The sequence below is a fragment of the Hevea brasiliensis genome, chromosome 2 (assembly GCF_030052815.1).
Source record: "Hevea brasiliensis isolate MT/VB/25A 57/8 chromosome 2, ASM3005281v1, whole genome shotgun sequence".
Classification (NCBI taxonomy): Eukaryota; Viridiplantae; Streptophyta; class Magnoliopsida; order Malpighiales; family Euphorbiaceae; genus Hevea; species Hevea brasiliensis.
In genome coordinates this window covers 111,093,982-111,112,982 of record NC_079494.1, presented here as the reverse complement: position 1 = coordinate 111,112,982, position 19,001 = coordinate 111,093,982, and the positions used below count along the sequence as shown (strand labels likewise).

The following is a 19,001-nucleotide window of genomic DNA, read 5'->3' as shown; positions in this document are numbered from 1 at the left end:
AAAGATATGTATAAAGGAGTAACTACTATTGTGCGCACAGTGGGAGGGGACACGAGATTTTTTTATTTCAATTGGATTACACCAAGGACAGCTATAAGCCCTTACCTTTTTACATTAGTTTTAGATGAATTGACAAAACATATACAAGAGAGTATTCCTTGGTGCATGATGTTTGCAGATGATATTGTTCTGATAGATGAGACGTGAAAAGGAGTCAATAGAGAGCTAGAACTTTGAAGAAGTACTCTAGAGTCAAAGGGCTTTAAGTTAAGTAGAATGAAGATAGAATACATGCATTGCAAGTTCAGGGAAGGCCAAACTGGTGATAGGGAATGAGTTAGTTTGGATAGAGTGGTACTGTCCCAAAGTAATCACTTTAAATATCTCGGCTTAGTCCTTCAAGTAGATGGAGGATGTGAGGAGGATGTGAGTCATAGGATTAAAGTCGGATGGTTGAAGTGGAGACGTGCCGCGAGAGTTTTATGTGATCGCAAGATTCCCAATAAGTTGAAAGGAAAATTTTACCATACAGCCATACAACCGGCTATGTTATATGGTAGTGAGTGTTGGGCAGTGAAGGAGTCGTATGCGTCTAAAATAAGAGTTTTATATGATCGCAAGATTCTTAATAAGTTAAAAAAAAAAATTTACCGTACAGCCATATGACCGGCTATGTTATATGGTAGTGAGTGTTGGGCACTGAAGGAGTCGTGTGCGTCTAAGATAAGAGTTGTAGAGATGAGAATGTTAAGATGGATGAGTGGCCATACTAGACTAAATAAAATTCGTAATAAGAGTATTAGAGAAAAGGTAAGAGTGGTGTCAATTGATGATAAGTTGAGAGAAGGGAAATTGAGGTGGTTTGGTCATGTGAAGCGTAGACATACGAAGGATCCAGTTAGACAAGTAGAGCACATTAGGTTAGAGGATAGAAAGAAAAAAAATGATAGACCTAAATTGACTTGGAGGATAGTAGTACAGCACGACCTAGAAGCATTACACATTTATGAGGATTTAACCCAAAATCGTTTAGAGTGGAGAAAACAAATCCATATAGCCGACGCCAAATTTTTGGAATAAAAACTTAGTTGAGTTGAGTTGAGTTAAAAAAATTGCGATAACATGTTTGCTTTCTTGATATATATATATATATATCGATTGATTTATGCTCGTCGAGTTTTATCCTGTCAAAAATTTAAACACAATTGAAGTTGACAGACACTTTTGTATTTGAAAAAAAATATATTATTATTATCATTATTATCCTTCATTTTATTTTATTAAAAAAATAAATAAATATCAAACATTGAGATTAGGTAAATTCTATTATTACTTGGTTTTAATATAAAGTAAATATTACTTTGTTACAAAAAATAATACGATTTAACAAAATTTTATAATTCATATTATTAAATTTTTACAAAATAATTTTTTTAAATAATCAATTAAAAAAATTATTTATTTTAAAAAAATAAAATTTCTTCACATAAAGAAATGTATATAATATTATAAATAAAATTAAAAAAAATATATATTTATTTAGCGTTTCACGTTTAATAGTTATTTTAATTAAAATTTAAGATATTTCAAAAAATATAATAATTTAAAATATTGAATAAATTTTATTTTTTTATTAAATTTTTAAAACTTTTCGTTTACTGAAGAGATATCATAATGAGATAAATTGTAAAATTTTCTTAAATCAATTTTTTTCTAATAAAATGATTTTATTTTGTTTTAATATTACGAGGAATCATTTTGTTTCTTAATTTTAATAAAAATGTAAAATGAATGTTAAAGGAATAATTTCTCTCTTCCTATCCCTCTAGGAAAGAAAAATCAGAAGAACATGGATCAGTCAACTTACCCTGCCATCATAAAATAGGAGCTATTTATAAGATTCGACTCTTCTAAGGTATTTTTATTGTTAGATTTATAATGTATATAACGGTTGACCCAAAATCGTATTACACATGACTTAGAAGTATTACACATTTCTGAGGATTTAACCCAAAATCGTTCAGAATGAAAAAAGCGAATCCATATAGCCGACTCCAAATTTTTGGGATAAAAACTTAGTTGAGTTGAGTATAACGGTTGAAATCACTTTAAAAAAACAAAATTTTATAACACACATATAACTGTTGAAATCACTTTAAAAAATAAATAAATAAATAGCAAAAGTAGAATAAAAGCCTCTCGTGTCATCCCCTTGGTATTACAATGCACAAACTAACCCAACTTCCCTCCGTATGAACTATAAACAGCAGAAAAATTACAAACACTATCCCTTCTCATAGTAATTTTACATATGTCACACTCACCGCTTAATAGCTAAACCTTCTATCATCTTTGAGCTGCGTACACTAGGCAACGTTTTCATCTTTTGCAACTTGTACGTCTTAAAGTACAACACAAGCGCATATCAGCCTCCTTGCTAACATGGAATGAATCTCACGAATTATGAAAAATGGGCAGTAACATCATATATATGCAAGTGAACTCCTGTCATGGTCAGGTTGTGGGCGACCCCGAGTTGGGGTAGGGGGCCTTTGGATGTTAAGTTCCTGCAAGACACCAAAAACATACAGGATAGAAATATTAGCCCACCCATGAATCGATTTAGACACCAAGAGACAATTTTCAATATTGAAAATGCAAGAAAACTTACTTGCATCCATGTATCATCCACGACTCGTTCTGGGGATGTCTCTGGTGATTGAAGAGGAGGTGGCAAGGGATGAATCAATTTTGGAACCACCACCAAACCCCTGCCAACCACTAGTATAGCTCCAGCATTGTTTGCAGTCCCTATATGGATATTACCGATATATAAAATCAGGAAGCATATAAAAATACAGCAGACAACTCAAGCTATTTTCACTCACCACAATAGTTTGTTGCAGAAAAAAGTGTAATCAATTGACCTTGAGCAAACCGTTCAAACCCATCCATGACACATTCATGTGCCCTAATGATCAGTTGTAACTTATTTTTCTTACAGAAGTCCATTACACGGTCAGGCTGCAATTATGATAATAAATAAATAAATAAGAAACATTATGCAAAGCTTAGGCTCTTGTACGATTTTCAAAAGCATCAGACTTCAAAGGACTACTGAAAATAGTATGCCAAGAAATTAATACAATTATGTAAGGCAATAAGAACTTTTATATTTTTACAGCAACTAACATGAAACAGGCACCTAAGGGGAAAAAAAAAACTATAAATGATGACAAATATACCCCAAAAGTGACAAGACCAGGGCCTCTAGCATTTGGTCTCAAACCCTCTATGCTATCATTTTCTGTTGGATCGGACCTGTTTAAAGACACGCCATGAGACAAATTAATGAAAGCAATAATAGACAGCAAAAGAATGGATAAATCAAAGAGAAACATACCATAAAAGATCCATTAGAATTATAGATCCAGCGTCCATTGTTATGGGCCTTTCAATCTTCTCTATCTGCTCTACCGAATGAATAGATCTCCCTATGCCACCATGCATACATATAATTTTCTTCTCTATAAGTGCAGCAAGGGGAAGAAAGTTGAAAAGTTGATTAAAACGTGTCCATGCCCATATTCCATCACTTTCTCCCTAAAAATAGTATTGGTCATCAGCAACACCGAAATTTGCAATACACAGTACAGAACAGCATGTGACATGTTTATCATACCATTCTCTCAATGCATTCAAGACGAAAACCAAAGAGTGCATTTATGTCAGCAGCTTCATGGTTTCCACGAATCAGATGAACATTCTCAGGATGCTCAATCTGCAAAGACATAACAAAGGCACAATGAGGTCAAACACTAGAACAGAGGTGAAATATAGTTAAGCATTCCCTCAAAGCAGATGCTTTGCCTTAAGAGCAAGAAGCAAAGTTATAGTCTCTAAACTGTGCTGCCCTCGATCAACATAGTCTCCCAAAAACAAATAGTCAATGTACCTGCAACATTAAAATGGAAAAGCTGGTTAAAAATGTCTAGAGGTATGCACAAAGCTTTGTCAGGGATTTTACTTGCCTAAACCCATTATATTATCTTTACATATGGACCAAACCAATAATCTTGCAGGATTTAGAATTTCATTTCCAACTCATGTTTTATTCTAATACAACCTTTTGATTTTGATGTAAAATGTTGCAATATCATTGGTTCATTCTATTAGACATGGTCTAGGCAAAACTTTTACATAAACAAGACTATCAAAAGGCATGTAATCAAACATACAGCTCAATTTTGAAGCAAGGAGCCCATGATAAGTTAACCATGCATCATATACTTAATTATCAAGGAAGATATAATTAAAGCACCTAATATTTGGGCACATACAATGTCAAACACAAACTAGAATGGATAGATTGCCTTCAACTTCATCACAGAATTGAACTGATAGATTGCTCCTAATGGCAAATACACCATAGTTATTAAGGCGAAAGGCGACACTAAGACGTAAGGTTTCGCCTTGCCTTTTTTGCGAGACGAGAGAAAGTGAGGCGCCCCGTTGTGACATAGCCTAAATTATATATATTTTTTAGCGCGCGCACACACACACACATATATAATAGCATATATACATATTTAAATTTAAAATCATCGACTACGTCATGATACTTCTATCTCTCTCAATCAATTTGGTTTCATGCCCGGTCGTTCAACTGTGGAAGTGATCTTTCTCATTAGAAGCTTGAAGGAGAAATATAGAGATGGGAAGAAAGATCTACACATGGTTTTTATTGATTTGGAGAAGGCTTATGATATGATAGTGTTCCAAGAGATGTCTTATGGAATGTGTTAGAACAAAAGAGGATATCTATTAGGTACATACAAGTGTTGAAAGATATGTATGAAGGAGCAACTACTATTGTGCGCACAGTGGGAGGAGACACAAGAGATTTTCCAATCTCAATTGGATTACACCAAGGATCAGCCATAAGCCCTTACCTTTTTACATTAGTTTTAGATAAATTGACGAAACATATATAAGAGAGTACTCTTTGGTGCATGATGTTTACGGATGATATTGTTCTGATAGATGAGACACGAGAAGAAGTCAATAGAAAGCTAGAGCTTTGGAGAAGTATTCTAGAGTCAAAGGATTTTAAGATAAGTAGAACGAAGACAGAATACATGCATTGCAAGTTCAGTAAAGACCAAACTGGTGATAAGGAAGGAGTTAGTTTGAATGGAGTAGTACTGTCCCAAGTAATCACTTTAAATATCTAGGCTCAGTCCTTCAAGTAGATGGGGGATATGAGGAGGATGTTAGTCATAGGATTAAAGCCGGATGGTTGAAGTGGAGACGTGCCACGGGAGTTTTATGTGATCGTAAGATTCCCAATACGCTGAAAGAAAAATTTTACCGTACAGCCACACGACCGGCTATGTTATATGGTAGTGAGTGTTGGGCACTGAAAGAGTCGTATGCGTCTAAGATAAGAGTTGCAGAGATGAGAATGTTAAGGTGGATGAGTGGCCATACTAGACTAAATAAAGTCCGTAGTGAGAGTATTAGAGAAAAGGTAGGAGTGGTGCCAATTGAAGATAAGTTGAGAGAAGGGAGATTGAGGTGGTTTGGTCATGTGAAGCGTAGACATACGGAGGCTCCAGTTAGACAAGTAGAGCACATTAGGTTAGAGGATAAAAAGAAAAAAAGGGGTAGACCTAAATTGACTTGAAGGAGAGTAGTACAACATGACCTAGAAGTATTACACATTTCTGAGGATTTAACCCAAAATCGTTTAGAGTGGAGAAAGCGAATCCATATAGCCAACCCCAAATTTTTTTGGATAAAGGCTTAGTTGAGTTGAGTTGTAAATTTAAAATCATTTTATTATTATTATTATTATTATTATTATTATTATTATTATTATTATTATTATTAACTACTAGAATAATATAATTTTCAAATCTGCTTATAAATTACTTTGTCTTTATTATAATTATTTTATGGAATTGTATTTATTATAATTACTGCCACTAATGACTCCACTAACATAGTAAAGTCAACTAATTACTCCACCAATTACTCCAATTTATTGTCACCAGCCACCAATAAAGTAAAGTCACCTAATTACTCCACCAATTACTCTCACTCCATTTTATTGCCATCAATTTACTGCCACCAACCTGCTGCATTTCATTCTGTTTCTTCTCTTCTTCTTCCATCTACTCCTTCCTTTCTTTTTTTTTTTTTTTTTAATTTTCACAGAAAACTACTGTTTCTTTTGCTGCTGCTGTGTGGAAATGAGAAAAGGTAGAGTATTTTTCCTTTTAAAATACAAAAATAAAATAAATAAATAAATAAAAAGAGATAATATAAGAGAGGCGCTGCCTCTCTCATCCCAAGCAAGGCACTGCGTGGCGCTTCGCCCGACGCCTTTTGGCGCCTTTAATAACACTGAGATGCACTCAACTCAACTTAACTAAATCTTTATCCAAAAAATTTATTGGGTCGGCTATATGGATTCTCTTTTTCCACTCTAAACGATTTTTAGTTAAATCCTCGGAAATGTGTAATGCTTGTAGGCCATGTTGTACTACTCTCCTTCAAGTCAGATTAGGTCTACCCCTTCTTTTCTTTCTATCCTCTAACCCAATGTGCTCTACTTGTCTAACTGGAGCCTCTGTATGTCTACGCTTCACATAACCAAACTACTTCAATGTCCCTTCTCTCAACTTATTCTCAATTGGCACCACTCCTACCTGTTCTTTAATACTCTCATTACGGACTTTATCTAGTCTAGTATGGTCACTCATCCACTTTAACATTCTCATCTCCGCAACTCTCATCTTAGACATATACGGCTCCTTCATTGCCCAACACTCACTACCATATAACATGGCCAGTCGTATGGCTGTATGGTAAAATTTTTCTTTCAACTTATTGGGAATCTTGCGATCAGATAAAACTCCCGTGGAAAACTATCCGACTTTAATCCTATGACTAACATTCTCCTCACATCCCCTATCTACTTGAAAGATTAAGCCGAGATATTTGAAGTAATTACTTTGGGGCAATACTACTCCATCCAAACTAACTCCTTCCCTCTCACCAGTTCGGTCTTCACTGAACTTGCAATGCATGTATTCTGTCTTCGTTCTACTTAACTTAAAGCCCTTTGACTCTAGAGTACTTCTCCAAAACTCTAACTTTCTATTGACTCCTTCTCGCGTCTCATCTATCAGAACTATATCATCCGCAAACATCATGCACCAAGGGATACTCTCTTGCATATGTTTTGTCAATTCATTTAAAACTAATGTAAAAAGGTAAGGGCTCACAGTTGAACCTTGGTGTGATCCAACTGAGATAGGAAAATCTCGTGTCCCCTCCCACTGTGAGGACAATAGTAGTTGCTCCTTCATACATATCTTTCAACACTTGTATGTACCTAATAGATACTTTCTTTTATTCAAACACTCTCCATAAGACATCTCTTAGAACACTATCATAAACCTTCTCCAAATCTATAAAAACCATATGTAGATCTTTCTTCACATTTTTATATTTCTCCATCAAACTTCTAATAAGAAAGATCGCTTTCATAGTTGAACGACCGGGCATGAAGCTAAATGTAAAAAGCCAAATTAATGGTGAATACACTACAACCAAATATTGAAATCAAAGTACAATCCACCACAATTGTGCCATAAGGAGCAAACCATGCAAATGCATGCGCTTTTTCCACTTCTAATGAGCTAATTACTACCAGAAAATATGCAAAGATGAATGTTCGACACATGGCACATGGTTTTTTAGATGTTCTTCCTAACCTATTAATAAGGGCCACAAAAAGAGTAATTTGCTGTGCAAAATTGCAAATAGAATATAGAGAGGTTTTTATTGCTTTGTATCATTATTATTGCCAATTTCGTTCTTTGCAACAAGAATTTAATATCTTTTAATTGCACGTTAATCTGCATTGCTTGAAGTTTAATTATAAAGTGCCTATGCATTGAAAATTTATTGAAGCACCAAATAATAGATAAGACAAATGCAATTTGCTTCCTTCCATGTGATTCATTAATCAACAGGCTTGAATCCAGCTACCTAGGCTGGTAAAGTCCAAACTTTAAACAATTCCATGTACATCCGTGATCATAGAGAAACCACCCCAAAGCAGTTAACCGATCAGTTTAAACAATTCCACATATACAAAAACCTGATTCAAAAAGAAAATCAGAATAACATTATCATAAAACAGAACATTTAGTTTCTCAATGAGACTCGAGAAAATTGCAACAGTATCCGCCAATGCACACAAAAAAAGAGGGGAAAAAATGGAAGCAGCAAGAGTGCATCAAACTTAAAGCAGCTATTAATTTAATCAGTTCCCTGCATTGTGCAGTTTTGTTCCCACAAGTAAATGCTAAGGCTCTAGTTTAGTGTGACACTCACGTGATGTCTCCTGCAGTGGAAGGAAATCCATATTCATCAAATAGACGCATTAAGTCACCAAACTGACCATGAAGATCACCAAAAACTTTAATTGGGGCTTTCAATTGAAGAACAGTGGGCTCATGCATAAAGATCTGTTCAGCTGCATAGCAAAGCTCGCCAACTTCATAAGAATCCAGGAAAAACCTCCGATTAGCAGGAGCTTTCCAATTCCGAGGCCTAAGCAATGTAGAAATTATCTGCAAGTAAACAAACAATTATGAGCTAGCCCTTAAACATCAAGAATACTCGTAATTTTGTTAAACTTTCATATAAAAATAAAGTTGCTAACTTACCTTCTTATGCAAGCCCTGAGGAGACTTTTGCCTGGTGAACTTTTTGGCAGCATATGGTGTGTCACTATTCATAGGTACCATCCGTCTGCTTTCATTTTCAAATTGATCTAGTGACAACTGCCTCACCATCCCACCAAGGTTCCCCACAGCCTCTTTAGCTACCACAACCTGTAACAGTGAGGCAGTATAATTTTGCAGCTATTCCATTTAAAGTACCATCAGTTATAAGGAAAATGAGAGGACATACAGCTCTAGGATGAAGGCGAACATCAGCCTCTGCATCACTACCATCTGAAGTTGCTTCTGCAGCTTGTGAGTTGTCATCAGATACAGATGTCTCTTCAGCAGAATTGAGACATGCTGCCTGAGCTGCTTGCCAAACAGCATTAGCAGCCTCGGCTTCAGCAGCAGAAGCCTCCCTAAGTTTCTCCATAGAATTTTTGTCCATGCTACTCGAGAAGAATGTAAATCAGTGAAATTTTATAGAAGCTGAACAATGATAAAACACCCTTGCACACACGTATGTACACACACAGAAATACATGCAACAGAGAGAGAGAGAGAGAGATGGTTAAAACCTGACTCCACCAGACAAAGGGATCTCTGGCCCAACATCTGAACTTGCTTCATAAGCATTAGCATTAGAATGATTTATTCTGGGACTTGTTATAGTTGAGGCTCTCTCAGATGTTAATACAGGAGAATTCATGTCTGACTGTAATGGGGAACTTTCCGCAACTAGAAAATCATCTAGCAGCACATCTATAGAGAACAAATAAACTGGTATGAAATATGAATATCTTATCTCAACTTGCACAAATTAAATATCATGAGACCCCCACATTCAAAACTTAATTCCCTTGAGGTTTACAATTAAGGTTACACTACTGAACGCGTATTACCCAACCAAACAAGAAGACATAAGCACATGAAAATTCATATGGTAAATACAATCATACCATTACTTCTCTATGCTTGTACAGAAGTTCAATTACCATTAGGCAGCAACAAACCCACAAAATGAGCACTTCACTTGCAGATAATCAGTACTAACAACTCAAAAATTAAGACCAAATAAGTTGGGATTGGCCAAAAACTGCCAGACAAGCATAGCACCACTAGGAATGAGCAAAAAAAAAAAAAAGGAAAAACCAAAATCATAACTGAAAAAAATGGTTAACCAAATCAGTTCAATTTCAGTTTTAATTATTGATTTCTTTAGCTCAGTTCAATTTCGATTTGTGTTGTGAACTTCATTGGTTACTGACCAAATCAGAAATATTTAAATTTATGGATATGTTATACGATAATGGATACTAGATTAGCAGCAGGAGTGCATGTGAGTCTTCAAGTTGGCTTTGGTTAACTAACAGAAATGCTTATTAAGGAATGCAAGAAAGATGGGGTTACTTAAAATAGTTGCAAACAATCAGAACTCATAATGCAAATTTTACACTTGTCGTGCCTTCTATTTTAGTTTACTAATTCAATGCAACCATATGTGGTAAAAAGAGCTACATGGAAGAGTAACTTGGCTCCATATCATACTTATCCCACTCTTCATACAGTAAACAAAAGTTATTAAAACATAATATCCATTATAATATATTTAGGTAAATGTATATGGCAGTACTAAGCAGATCATGGACTTACCAATGCACACATATTGTATATGTTGTTGAGCATCAAAGTTATACACATAGCTTTACGGTTCTATATATTCTAATACATGATGTAATTTCATGCATCCCTCAAAATACATAGAAAAGTTCATCATGTGTTCTTTCCATGTCTAATTTTAGGTTTATTTTACCAAGTATACAAACACACCCCGGCACATATGCATGCATTTAGTTGATGATTCACTGAAGACTGAGATAATACAATGGAATGGAATGAAAAGCTATGTAAGGGAAGGAAATTCTTACTTCAAAATATTAAGACAGACTATATAGCCAAATGACAAGCATAATCAAACCAGATAGCAGACACAGAGGTGGCATCACAAGTCCATACAAAAAGGAGAATGACTACTTTGGTCAAGATAAATTCAATCTCTTACAGATGAACAATATCATTCACCAGAAGTCCATTGACAATGACTGAAATATCCACTCATATCTCAATTATTACATCTAACCATAGAAAACAACAAAATATCTGGCATCACTACCTATAGACTAAGGTAATTCTACATAATGCCAACCTGCTCATCACCTCCTTCCCAGATGAATCCCACAATCCAAGCACTTCTCTAATGGTTGCCACAACATGACTACTGTCAGCTGTGTAACTAAAGAAAAGACATGGGATATAAAATGTGGGAGGGTGCACACAAGTAGCAAATGTCACATTGTCTAGTAGAATTGGAGCATAAACCTAGGGGTGCTACATGCAAATAAACATCAAAACTAGTATCTTCTTGCACTGCTTAACAGAATAGATTCTGCTACTCCTAACTTAAATAAATATATTCTCAATTGATGAATGGTTCTAGACTCAACAAATTAATACAATCATTACCTCCTCTCAGACCGCCATAAACATATATTCGAACGCCAACAGAAGCAGATGCATGGCGACAACGACGCATTAGCTCCAAAGCAGGATCATTTTCAAAATGTCCCTTGGTGGTTTTTGGTGAAGTCACAAGCCCATTTTTATCCAACCAAACACCAGCAGCAGTGTCCAATACTACAAAAATAGAAACAGAAAATAAGTTAATTGTATTTTATATTTTATGATGATAAGAGCCAAAAATACCAAAAGTTTACCTGCAACAGCCGCATCACTTTCTACTGAACGTCCCCCTCTCAGGGCACCTCCTGTAACATGTAATCGAGCACCAACAAAAACCTGATAGCAAGCAATGTCATTATGGGGACAAACATAAATTAAACACATAAAAGAGTGAACACCTATAATCTCACTCTTCTAGATGCTCTGAACAAATGACCGAACCCCAGAGAACGTTCTACACTTAGTATTATACTTCAAAATATCCCATTGATGAACTGGAGAACATAAACCTAGTAGGCATAAAGTTCTAGTCTTTACTGATCACTCACCGCAGCATGCTGGTACCTTGGTGAAGGAGATACCCCGGGTGCAAGAGTCCACTCCCACTGACCATTTCTATGCATTAAAAGCCCATAAGCATCTCCAAGTGCCTGTTTAAGCACACAGCAATAAAGCATTAAAGTTAAACATGATGGAAAAATACAATTATCAATAACTGTAGCTCAAAGGGAAGTAGCTACAAGAAAAAATTATTACTATTGAAGCATCATAATGTTGGTATAATTTGAAAATATATTATGAGGAAGCTTACTGCTAGAGGGGAATGACAGTAATATTGGTTAGAAACAGTTGGGAAATTGATATGGCCCCAAGTTATGGATCGTGTCACAGATTGGTCGTAAGCAGAAGGGGTCTTGGATTTATTCTATCCTTGACCTACAAGCTCAATAATGGAGCTCACAACCTTCAAGCTTAATAGGGAGCTCACAACCTAAAAGCTCAATAGGGAGCTCACAACCTACAACCTCAATAGGGAGCTTGCAACATGTTTCAAAGAAAACAAAGACTGAAATTTTTTTTTCCATCCCCTTATTCCATTCTATGTATAAATACATAAATTGCAGATCCTTTATTTTTGGGAATTACAATTGATTGCTTAATTGAGTCCTATAATTCAGATAATTAAATTAAAAACATGGGAATATGTTACTGCCTAAATTTGGAAGATAAAAGAATAATTGTGTGCATCTCAACTTATCTTCAATTGGCACCACTCCTACCTTTTCTCTAATACTTTCATTACGGACTTTATCTAGTCTAGTATGGCCACTCATCCACCTTAACATTCTCATCTCTCGCAACTCTTATCTTAGATGCGTAGGACTCTTTCAAAGGCCCAACACTCACTACCATATAGCATAGCCGGTCGTATGGTCATGCGGTAAAATTTTCCTTTTAATTTATTGGGAATCTTACGATCACATAAAACTCCCGTGGCACGTCTCTACTTCAACCATCCGGCTTTAATCCTATGACTAACATCCTCCTCACATCCCCTATCTACTTGAAGGACTGAGCCTAGATATTTAAAGTGATTGCTTTGGGACAAAGGCCACTTCATTCAAACTAACTCCTTCCCTATCACCAGTTTGGCCTTCACTGAACTTGCAATGCATGTATTCTGTTTTCGTTCTACTTAACTTAAAACCCTTTGACTCTAGAGTACTTCTCCAAAGTTCTAGCTTCCTATTGACTCCTTCTCGTGTCTCATCTATCAGAACAATATCATCCGCAAACATCATGCACCAAGGAATACTCTCTTGTATATGTTTCGTCAATTCATCTAAAACTAATGTAAAAAGGTAAGGGCTTATGGCTGATCCTTGGTGTAATCCAATTGAGATCGGAAAATCTCTTGTGTCCCCTCCCACTGTGTGCACAATAGTAGTTGCTCCTTCATACATATCTTTCAATACTTGTATATACCTAATAGATACCCTCTTTTGTTCTAACGCATTCCATAAGACCTCTCTTGGAACACTATCATAAGCCTTCTCCAAATCAATAAAAACTATGTGTAGATCTTTCTTCCCATCTCTATATTTCTCCATCAAGCTTCTAATGAGAAAGATCGCTTCCATAGTTGAACGACCAGGCATGAAACCAAATTGATTGAGAGAGATAGAAGTATCATGACGTAGTCGATGCTCCACAACTCTCTCCCACAACTTCATAGTATGGCTCATGAGTTTAATTCCCCTATAGTTTGAGCAACTCTGTATGTCTCCCTTATTTTTAAAAATAGGTACTAAAATACTCTTCCTCAATTCTTCAGGCATTTTCTTTGAGTTTAGAATCTTATTAAATAATTTAGTTAACCATGCCACTCCCATATCTCCCAAATACTTCCACACTTCAATTGGTATTTCATCAGGTCCACAGGCTTTACCTACTTTCATTCTCTTAAGTGCTTCCTTTACTTCTAAAGATCTAATCCATGTTTCAAAGAAAACAAAGACTGAAATTTTTTTTTCCATCCCCTTATTCCATTCTATGTATAAATACATAAATTGCAGATCCTTTATTTTTGGGAATTACAATTGATTGCTTAATTGAGTCCTATAATTCAGATAATTAAATTAAAAACATGGGAATATGTTACTGCCTAAATTTGGAAGATAAAAGAATAATTGTGTGCATCTCCTTTAAGTCCGCTTGCCAAGCTTGGATGAAAGGTAACCTGCTTTTGGAAGGTGATCCTCAATTAAGCTGGGCAACCAGATTATGTGCTACCAACCTAGAGGTCTTCGGCTATTAAGGTGGTTAACAGCCTTGAAGCTTATCTATCAAGAGGTAGAGCCCTTCTTCCATTTTACCCAACCTGGTCAACCGGACTGGAGTGCTAGGCATGTATCAGAAATGATTTAAAAAAAATTGAATAGAACTCCAATTTCCTAATAGTAGAGACAGCAGTAGGCATATTTTCGTGTTACTTTTCAACCTTCTTATTAAATTTGGAAAGGAGAAAAAAAAAAAAAAAGAATCAGTTCTTTCTATTAAGTTTCACATCAGCAGGATATTGAGGAAAATTGCTTAATATATGACTTGGACAATCCTCCCCATGTAAGGTACCTTTTAGGGTGGAGTTAGCCCAGTCCATTTTATCAACATGGTAGTAGAGCCAACCCCAATCTTAACGTTGGGCCACACACATATATCCAGTCCTCCAAACTTCTTGCTCCAAATATCTAGTCTTGGAAGTAAGGGGGTGTGTTAAAGTTCCACATTAGTTATGTATTGGAGAAAAATGCTTAATATAAGACTTGGGTAATCCTCCCCCCATAAGGTACCTTTTAGGGTTGAGTTAGGCTCTACCCATTTTATCGACACTTCTATTTGTCTGAGTCCCAATTTGTTTTTATCAATCAATCAACTTATTTTCATTTTTCTATTTCATTACATGTCTTTTACTGAGTTCTACTTTTGAGTTCCTCAATAACTATTATCTAATATTGAACACAAAGAACACTGAAAAGGGAAGCGAAACAAATTTCAAATTTTCTATTAATTCTCTATTGGAATTGATGAGATTCCCTTTTTAGGGTGTTGGGGGGGGGGGGGGGAGGAGGAGGTGGGCGTTATGGAAAGTCAATATTATATTCTTATTTAGTGTAGGATTTATATTCCCTATTTAGATAGGATTTATATTCTTAATTAGTGGAGTAATTATAGAATATTTATATATAAATATGTAATGTTCTATTTTATATATATGATTTGTAGATAATTATGACCCAAGAGTGTGAATTCAAATTAGTAAGCTACAAGTTGAACTGGGCTTGAAACTGGCTCGCCATTTGATTTGCCAACACTTATATAGCCTTTAATTTTCTTGTACACTACCAACGTGGGACTTGTTCCCACAAGTGATATCTCAACATTCCCAATTATCAATAATAATCATAATAACTCTCTAGGAAAATACCTAAATTACATAGGTATTTATAGACTAACAACTACTACTACTAATACTAGGATTTGGAATCCCAAGGTAGGAAAACACTAAACCAACACTAACTAGGAATGCTCTAGTTCTACACAAAAGTTACAACATGTCAAAATAACGTAAGCAGTAAGACGGCTTATGATGCCTGCCTGAAGCCTCTTTGGTGGGAAAATCTCAAGCAATTGAGGATTTTAGGGTTCATCAGATTTAAGAGGTAGCAATTGGGGTTATAAAATCAAATTAAGATGATCAGAGTGGGAAAAAAGACAAAATAAATAAATAAAAGGAAGGTTCTTTGGAGGTTGTGAACAGTAACTCACACTGCAGCATCACTACAACAATATCTTGAATGAAACAGATGAAGGAAAAAAGAAGAGGGGAAAGAAAAGGACAGTAGACAACAAGGCCTTGAAATCAAACACTTATTATCCATAAATAAAACCTAGTTATATGGGTATTATAGAGACTTAATCAGGATTAGGAACCCCAAACTAGGAAAATTCTAGCCCAACACTAAATAAGAAGCAAACAATACTATGAATCATTCCTAATGAAAAGAAAATTTTCTAAATGATACTAAAACCCTGAACTTCCTAAATAGAAAAATTTACAAGAAAAATCTGAACTTATACAATTAAGAACTAAATCAAAATAATCTATAAAGCTGGTTTTCCTTGACTGCATCACAAATGTTATATTGTACAAATTAGACTCAGAAGTCAGAATACCTCATATACTTTGATTAACTCAGCCTCACACCAGGATTAGGCATGCCCAATCCAGTTTTTTATCATGATAAACAATTAAAAATAAAGAAAGAAAAATACTGAGTTGGCATACCGGAAAACAGTATACAATGCTGTCAACTGCTATAGTACAAGACTATAAAATAAATTATTGTAATCAACTGCTTTACAACCACAACTAAAGAAGAGATCATACCATGCCAGAAGAATCTCTTCCACCACATAGCAAAAACATGCCATCTGAACGGGCACTAGCTGTTGCATACCTACAAAGCAATGCTATACCATGTTAAACATAAAACACATAATGATCAATGAAAAGACAGCTGACAATTTTGAAAATTTGGCAAACTAAACAAACTTACATTCTAGCAGAAGGCCTATCACCTTCAGGATTTAGTTGCTGCCATATATATGGCTTTTGGGCAGTATCCAAAGCCCACGCATCAGATAGAACTCTTTTCCCTATGAATTAATGAGAAATAAGTAAATACACTTCTTTGGATGCAAGCCAAAAATACAAAATCATCAGTTCGATGCATTGATGCATTTTCTGAAAACCATTCACAATAAAATTACAGAACACAAATTTAATGCAATTGTCCATCACAGAAGCTACCAAAAGGAAGGATGACACATTGGTTAACCCAAAATCGCCCATAAATTTAACAGCAAAAAATTAACCACAGAAGTACAGAGATAAAAAGACAGATCTCATAAAACAGAATGAGTTCCTATCATGACAGATTTTCTCATACACATTCCTATCCACACCAAAGTAGAGTAAAAACCTTGCATGAGCAATCTAAATCTAGTTATTACTCCAACAATTGCTTGCATCAACAACTGCCCTTCCCACACAGTATTTTAGGCTAGGTTAAAGTTTTCATAACCTAATGAGTTTGCCTACTACATTCTAGAACACCACCTAACAAAATAGTATACACTGAAATCTTGGACATAATCACGCATTATTATTAGTAAGAGAAAAAATAATAGAACTCAGACAAATCATATCAAGCAAATTTAACATGGAAAGGTCAACATCCACTGCACAGTGGATGGGAACCTATCACGTTTTCCCTAGCCAAAGTTATAGCGAGTTTACGACTTCTCTTATCCAATAAAACTATTTTCTACATCAACAATATTGATTCATTACATAATGACTTCACATTGACAGAATTCTACCTACTCTTGTTAACTCAACTAACATGCAAAAAATACCAGCAGCTTGGGTCCTAACCTCTAAGACCTACAATTATTTTTATCAATCCCAGCATCTTATGTACGGATTGTGAAATTATCAATGCAAATGCAATCCACGTGCCAGACAGAGAACATAGGTCGAACCAAGATGTTTCTTACAACTGGAAGGCTATGCACAACTGAGGGCCAATGATCAAACTGAGAATATCATGGAAACAAATTTATTGTTCCAAATGAACCTCCATTGAAAAATGACTTCAGTTCCAAATGAATTTTCTTGTACATTTATTTTCAGTAAGAGTAATTAAACAAATAAGATTTTTGTTTCACTGTAGTGCTCCATAAGAGGTAAAGCCAAGGACAACATAAACATGAACACAAAAACATATAAAAGCTTGGAAAACAAAACTTCTTACCATCATTGCCACTGACAGTAACAAGGAATCGTTGGGCAACCAAGTCCATTACATGGCCGTAGCGAGGGCCAGGACCCTGTCCTTGTACAACCACTCTACACTCACATCAAGAGATCCTAATGAGTTCACAATTCACAAATCACAACAAAGATATGTTAGCCAAAACTTAAGCGATAAGAAAAGAGAAACTCACCGATGCCACTTGAATTTATCATTGGTAAAGTCAAGCACATAGAGATCATCAGTTGAATGCCCAGCAGGACCTATCCCGCCCTAAAATTGATCACTTTTCGTGTTAGAAAAGAGAATATTTATTAATGTCAAAAACACACTAACCAAATAAAAGTTATTTCAATGCCCCTTCACAATTCCTGGTCCAATCACCTGAAAGACAACCATGGTACCAACTGCAGCTGCCCCGTGCGCAGCCCTAGGAGATGGAGGTTCCCCAGCAGGTCGTATTCTGATCAGACAAGACATCAAGAAGGGCAGCTTAAAATCAATTCAACAGCACTATTTAACCCATCCAACCCCAATAAAAACAAAAGCATAAACTACCTAGTCCATTTCCTAGTGAGAACGTCGTAAGAATGAACCGAATTGGTGACTCCGGCCAATCCTACAAGAAATAAACAAAGCAATTGATCAAGCAAGCAACTTTCGTGTAACTTATCAGAAAGAGAGAGAGAGAAAGAGAGGAATCCTAACTAATGCCGGGGGCGGAGGAAGAGCCACCACCCTCAATGGCGGTGGCACCTCCGAAGAGAATCAACCGGGGTCCTTGAGTGCTGGTGGCGGCAACAGCCGTTAAGGTATGACCGCATCGGGGACCAGGAGCGTCTTCATCTGTATCCCAGAACGTCTCCAGGGGACGATAGGAGGGAGCCGGGTAAAGCCACGGCTTCGAAGCCATTGCAAAGGCAAGGCAAGGCCACGAGGATTAAGGATCACGAAATCCGAGACTCGTTAATAAACAGAACAGAGAACCTAAATATCGGAGAACCACGGTGGCAGATGTGGTGATAGTGGCGGCGCGGCCCGGGCTAAACGCTCCGGACCAACTTTCCTTACTTTTCCGTATTATTATATATTTTGTCGCGTATAATAATAAGCATCATAATTGTAATTAAGGAATGGAATTACGAATTAGTGGTAATTAAAATTATAATAATATAAAATAGAATTTAAAAAGGGTTCTTAGGTTGAAGATTGGAGAAGCGAAGCTGATATCTCCCCGAGAGAGAATGCGAAGAAACTATTAATAAAGGGGCCCTGAGTCAACCGTTGAGGTGGTTCCCCCTGTGCTGGGATATTTCACTGACATTTAATACAACTGTCAAAGGCAGAAAGGAAAAGCAAT

At 35.9% G+C, this 19,001-nt stretch overlaps 1 protein-coding gene across 1 annotated transcript; it reads right to left on the bottom strand.

Moving 5' to 3' along the window:
- Positions 1 to 2,107: 2,107 nt before the first annotated feature.
- LOC110665538 (serine/threonine-protein phosphatase BSL1) lies at positions 2,108 to 18,936 on the bottom strand. The gene is made up of 21 exons (XM_021825707.2): positions 18,350 to 18,936; positions 18,200 to 18,260; positions 18,026 to 18,104; positions 17,835 to 17,914; positions 17,642 to 17,736; positions 16,382 to 16,481; positions 16,213 to 16,282; positions 11,813 to 11,914; positions 11,519 to 11,600; positions 11,268 to 11,438; positions 9,323 to 9,506; positions 8,992 to 9,193; positions 8,745 to 8,912; positions 8,410 to 8,648; positions 3,871 to 3,955; positions 3,683 to 3,781; positions 3,404 to 3,603; positions 3,246 to 3,321; positions 2,889 to 3,024; positions 2,672 to 2,811; positions 2,108 to 2,567 (listed from the first exon to the last, which is right to left on the bottom strand). Exons 1-21 carry the CDS (start codon positions 18,552 to 18,554, stop codon positions 2,484 to 2,486), a joined length of 2,658 nt encoding a protein of 885 aa, XP_021681399.2. The 5' UTR covers positions 18,555 to 18,936; the 3' UTR covers positions 2,108 to 2,483.
- Positions 18,937 to 19,001: the final 65 nt, after the last annotated feature.